This window comes from Protobothrops mucrosquamatus, unplaced genomic scaffold (genome assembly GCF_001527695.2).
Source record: "Protobothrops mucrosquamatus isolate PMUCROS unplaced genomic scaffold, P.Mucros_1.0 scaffold8389, whole genome shotgun sequence".
NCBI classification, from domain to species: domain Eukaryota; kingdom Metazoa; phylum Chordata; class Lepidosauria; order Squamata; family Viperidae; genus Protobothrops; species Protobothrops mucrosquamatus.
This window is the reverse complement of record NW_015394185.1, coordinates 830-6536: the sequence shown is the minus strand read 5'-3', so window position 1 is coordinate 6536 and position 5707 is coordinate 830. Positions and strand designations below refer to the sequence as shown.

The window sequence follows — 5707 nt, the reverse complement described above, 5'->3', positions numbered from 1 at the left end:
CTTGCCACCGTTGTGAAGTAAATCGCTGCAGTTGTGAAGTTAGCAACGTGGTTGTTAAGTGAATCTGGATTCCCCATTGACTTTGCTTGTCAGAAGGTAATCACGTGACCCCGGGACACACTGCAACCCTCTATATAAATAAAAATGTAAATGTTCGTTTGTTCAAAATCTTAAATCTCCGAAAGTTCTTCACCGATTGCTTTGAAATTTTGACACAACGTTGCTTCGAATACGCGCGCGTTTTTATATACCTACTATTATATAGATGTCATACCTGTGACAGGTAAAAACATGCTTTTTTTGAAAAACAGCGCCATCTGTTGGACGTAAAAGCAACACACGCTTTTACCAGACTGAGCCACAGCAACGCGTGGCTGGGTACAGCTAGTCATAAATATGAGTCAGTTGCCAAGAACTTTCATCAGGTGACCACGGGGATGCTTCGACAGTCCTAAATGTGAAAAACTGTCATAAGTCACTTTTTTTTAGTGCCATTGTAACTTTGAACTGTTGTATGTTAAGGATTACCTGTATTGTCTGAAGGATCTGTGTAGCCTCTTTTAGATGACGCTTGGCTGTTTCTGCTGCTAACCAAGCCTGTGATTCCCTCAGGTGGTCTGAAAGCAGCCCTGGCTGCTGGACTGGCGTGCTGGCTGGACGAGTCTGGACTCTCACGCAGTCTGAGGAACATCTGTGGTACACCTTGCATGAGGAGGAGAAGGAGGATGGGGGCAGAGAGGAGGAAGGCCTCTCCGAACCTCCCATGAAGAAGAGCAGGAAGCAAGCACAGCCGGAACCTAATCGTGCTGGGACAAGCGAACGTCCGGGCAGCCATTTGCCTGCAGAGCTGGCTCGGGGAGCAGATGGGTTGACTCCTTCTCAGATCCTCCAGGACTATTTCCAGCTACACGTCAACGTGTCTGCCTTATACCAGGGTTGGTCTTACGTTGACTCACATTTCCGGGAAGTAGGTGTTAAATTCCCAGGTAGGCAAACTAAGAACTAACACTGGAGAGAGTGATGTGTACTGCTGCAATAAAAATACATGCATTTTTTTTTGCATGATGAAGAGGTAGTAGTAGTAGTAGTAGTAGTAGTAGTAATAATAATAATTAATAATAATAATAATGAAGTTGGAAGGGGTCTTGGAGGTCATCTAGTCCAACCCCCTGCTCAGGCAGGAAACCCTATACCATCTTAGACAAATGGCTGTCCAGTCTCTTCTTAAAAACTTCCAGTGTTGGAGCATTCACATCTTCTGGGGGCAGGTTGTTCCACTGATCAATTGTCAGGAAGTTTCTCCTTAGTTCTAGGTTGCTTCTCTCCTTGATTAGTTTCCATCCGTTGCTTCCTTGTCCTGCCTTCAGGTGCTTTGGAGAATAGCTTGACTCCCTCTTCTTTGTGGCAGCCCCTGAGATATTGGAAGACTGCTATCATGTCCCCACCTCGTCCTTCTCTTCGTTAAACTAGACATACCCAATTCCTGCAACCGTTCCTTATCTGTTTCAGCCTCCAATCCCCTAATCATCTTGGTTGCTCTTCTGTGTAATATCCTAATTGTAATATCCTGTACAATATCCTAATTTGTGTGTGAGCACACTTGTTTTCAGGAATTAGAACTAAGGGATGTTCTATTTAGTTGCGATTAATTGACCAGCGGCAAAGCTGTATCTCATATCAAGAGTGCAGAATTTGAATTCTTAAATGTCTTTATTTTTATTCATTTTAGGGAAAAAAAACATTATCCTTGTCTGGCAGAGGGAGATTTGAAAATGGACAGACAAGTGACCCCAAAGAGAGGCTTTCTTGAAGGGTCCTTGGTGCTTTCTGAGCTTGACTGATTTCTGGCAGGCATTTTATCACTTGCACTGCAGATAAAAAAATGCTGCACTGATGATGTTACCTAGTCTGGGTATTGAAACGTCTGCAAGAAAACATCCAAGCTTAGAGAGCACCGAGGGCCCTCATTTCAACTCTGAGCTACAAATATGCTCCTTTAGTGGTGAGGCTTTCTTGCCCAGAGATCTCTCTCTGTCTGTTTACTGCTAGTGCCATGAAAATCCAGAAAATCAGAAACCACTGTATAATTCATGTCTATGGAGATTCTCAGTCATCCAGGTCATGGTTGTCCCAAAGGTGCTTTTTCAAGAGGCAACTGGATTTTCTTGTGTTGTCTAAACTATAGAGTAGAAAATTTGCCTTTTTGTTGTTCTTTGCTCTTGTTGCGTTGTGTTAATTGTGCCTTCTTTGTAAATTGAAGAAAGTCCAGTTCTTCTTGAAAAAGCACCTTTGGGACCGCTGTATAATTCAGCACCAAGGAAAACTGAATTCCTTAGTTTAAACATAATAGCAATAGCACTTAGACTTATATACCACTTCACAGTGCTTTATAGTTTTCTCTAAGTCAGTGGTTCTCAACCTTTTTAATGCCGCGACCCCCAACCGGTCATAAGTCGAGGACTAAACCAGTCGTAAGTCGAGGACTAAACCGGTCGTAAGTTGAGGACTACCCAACCGGTCGTAAGTCGAGGACTTTCCCTGCCCGGGAGCGCCGTGTATGCGTGGTTCCGCCCCCTGCGCCGGCCGAGGCGTAGCTGGCAAGCGGCAGAGACGGAGCAGGCCGACCACCAGCTGGCCCAGCCCAAGGGAGGTAAGGCACCCGCCGGAAAAGGGGAAAAAAAATGGCGGACAGCCTTGCTTGGCGACCCCCGTGAAATGGTCGATCGACCCCAAATGGGGTCACGACCCATAGGTTGAGAACCGCTGCTCTAAGTGGTTTACCGAGTCAGAATATTACCCCCAACAATCTGGGTCCTCATTTTACCGACCTTGGAAGGACGGAAGGCTGAGTCAACCTTGAGCCGGTGAGACCCGAACTGCCAAACTGCTGGCAGGCAGGAGTCAGCAGAAGTAGCTTGCAGTGCTGCCTTCTAAAAACTGCACCACCAGAGTAAAGTATGTGACTTTACCCTGGAAACATAGAAAACCGATGGCAGAAAAAGACCTAGTGGTCCATCAAATTTGCCCTTTTGAGTTTTTTTTTATTTTATTTTTAAATTTGGTCAGATAATGGACATGGGTTTATCCCAGCGGTTCTCAACCTATGGGTCGTGACCCCATTTGGGATCGATCGACATTTCACGGGGGTCGCCAAGCAAGGCTGTCCGCCATTTTTTTCCCCCTTTTCCGGCGGGTGCCTTACCTCCCTTGGGCTGGGCCAGCTGGTGGTCGGCCTGCTCCGTCTCTGCCGCTTGCCAGCTACGCCTCGGCCGGCGCAGGGGGCAGAACCACGCATGCGCAGCGCTCCCGGGCAGGGAAAGTCCTCGACTTACGACCGGTTGGGTAGTCCTCGACTTACGACCGGTTTAGTCCTCGACTTACGACCGGTTTAGTCCTCGACCTACGACCGGTTTAGTCCTCGACTTACGACCAGGTGGGGGTTGCGGCATTAAAAAGGTTGAGAACCACTGGTTTATCCCAAGCAAGGAAAATAGTAGTGAAGTCTCAAAGCCATCCAGAATCTTTAGCTCAGTCTCTCATCCCTTCCCACAAAGAGGTTACTTCTGAAATTTCATCTTTTGTCTGCACATTTGTTTAAACGTGTTTGAAATCATGTTGAGGATTAGATGCTTTTGATCGAGAAAGTAATCCCACAGATGAGGAACGTGCAGGGCTTCAAATGGAGCCTCTCTCTTCTAAAGCCTTTTCCTTCCTCAAACTGCAAGTTGCAAGAGTCTGCTCCTTTTGAAGAGAAAATTGTTAAAGGAGCATACTTGCTCCTCTTGTTTGTCACTGCAACAACCTAAAGTAGGCATCTTCCATGCAGGAAGAGGCAGCAAGCATCACTCCTGCACAAGGGAACCTGATGGCACTAGCGCAGGGGTAGGCAACCTTGGTTCTTTTATGACTCGTGGACTTGAACTCCCAGAATTCCTGAGCCAGCATGGCTCAGCTTGGAAACCTCTCCCTTTCCCCTCAGCATGGCTGGCTCAGGAATTCTGGGAGTTGAAGTCTACGAGTCATAAAAGAGCCAAGGTTGCCTACCCCTGGACTAGGGCAATGATTTTCAACCTTGGCAACTTGAAAATGTGTGGACTTCAACCCCCCAGAATTCTCCAGTATTGTGGCTGGGAATTCTGGAATTGGAGTCCTAATAAAATAACAGAGTTGGAAGGGATCTTGGAGGTCATCTAGTCCAACCCCCCCTGTTCAAGCAGGAACCCCTATACCATTTCAGACAAATGATTGTCCGGTCTCTTCTTAAAGACTTCCAGTGTTGGAGCATTCACCGCTTCTGGAGGCAGGTTGTTCCACTGGTTAATTGTTCTAACTGTCAGGAAGTTTCTCCTTAGTTCTAGGTTGCTTCTTTCCTTGATTAGTTTCCTCCCCTTGCTTCTTGTCCTGCCCTCAGGCGCTTTGGAGAATAGCTTGACTCCCTCTTCTTTGTGGCAGCCCCTGAGATATTGGAACACTGCTATCATGTCCCCCCTCGTCCTTCTCTTCATTAAACTAGACATGTGCAATTCTTCATATGTTTCAGTTGCCAAGGTTGAGAAATTACGAACTAGAGAGTGGTGCTTCAGCTCAGTGAAGACATCTGGCCCAGGGCTGCATCCTGGCATTGTCCAGTCAGGATGACCTGGTTCTCAGGTCAGATACAATGTCCCAGTGATGCTCTGTCCCAGGAATGAATCCCACAGAGTGCTTGCAGCACTGGGCATTAAGATCTCATCCTACTTAATTTAAATTATAGCTATGTTTCAAGTACAGGGTTTCTGGCCTGAGCAGGGGGTTGGACTAGATGACCTCCAAGGCCCCTTCCAACTTTATTATTATTACTTTTACTACTACTACTACTACTACTTCTATTATTATTACTACTACTACTACTACTATTATATTATTATTATTATTATTATTATTATTATGATGATGATGATGATGATGATGATGATGATGATGATGATGATGATGATGATGATGATGATGATGATGATGTTTGAAGATTCGACTGAGTGCTTGGCTGGCTCTTTCTTCCTTCCTCCAGGCGTCCGGGTGCTGCGGCAGGACCCGGTGGAGTGCCTCTTCTCCTTTATCTGCACCTCCAACAACCATTTGTCCCGCATCACCAACATGATTCAACATCTGTGCCAGGCCTTTGGGCGCCGCCTCTGCCAGCTGGATACCAAGACCTATCATGCCTTCCCCTCACTGCAAGCCATGGCAGGTAAAACCTTAGGCCTCTAAGTTGCTTTGCGGCCTTTCCCTCCACAGACCGTCCTGCTACACCTCGGACTCCTCCTCCGCTTCCTGTCCTGGCCCCAAAAGAACGCTTCAGTGGCAGTAACAGAGTTGGAAGAGACCTTGGAGGTCATCTAGTCCAAGGGTAGGCAACCTTGGCTCTTTTATGACTTGTGGACTTCAACTCCCAGAATTCCTGAGCCAGCCATGCTGAGGGGAAAGGGAGAGGTTTCCAAGCTGAGCCATGCTGGCTCAGGAATTCTGGGAGTTGAAGTCCACGAGTCATAAAAGAGCCAAGGTTGCCTGCCCCTGCTCTAGTCCAACCCCTACTCTTGCAGGAGACCTGTACAATTTCTGATAAATGGCTGTCCAGTCTCTTCTCAAAAGCCTCCGGTGTCCTTAAAAAAAACAAACCTCCAGTCTCTTCTTAAAAGCCTCCAGATGACATCAAAAAGAAGTGCTCTTC

The 5707-nt window shown here is 46.7% G+C and overlaps 1 protein-coding gene across 1 annotated transcript; it reads left to right on the top strand.

The window, feature by feature from the left end:
- Positions 1 to 612: 612 nt before the first annotated feature.
- LOC107300771 (N-glycosylase/DNA lyase-like) lies at positions 613 to 5343 on the top strand (the record flags this gene model as incomplete). Its single annotated transcript, XM_015830063.1, has 4 exons — positions 613 to 731; positions 864 to 986; positions 5048 to 5227; positions 5275 to 5343. Coding segments are annotated over 4 exons (491 nt in total), but the record flags the coding sequence as incomplete, so codon positions are not given.
- Positions 5344 to 5707: the final 364 nt, after the last annotated feature.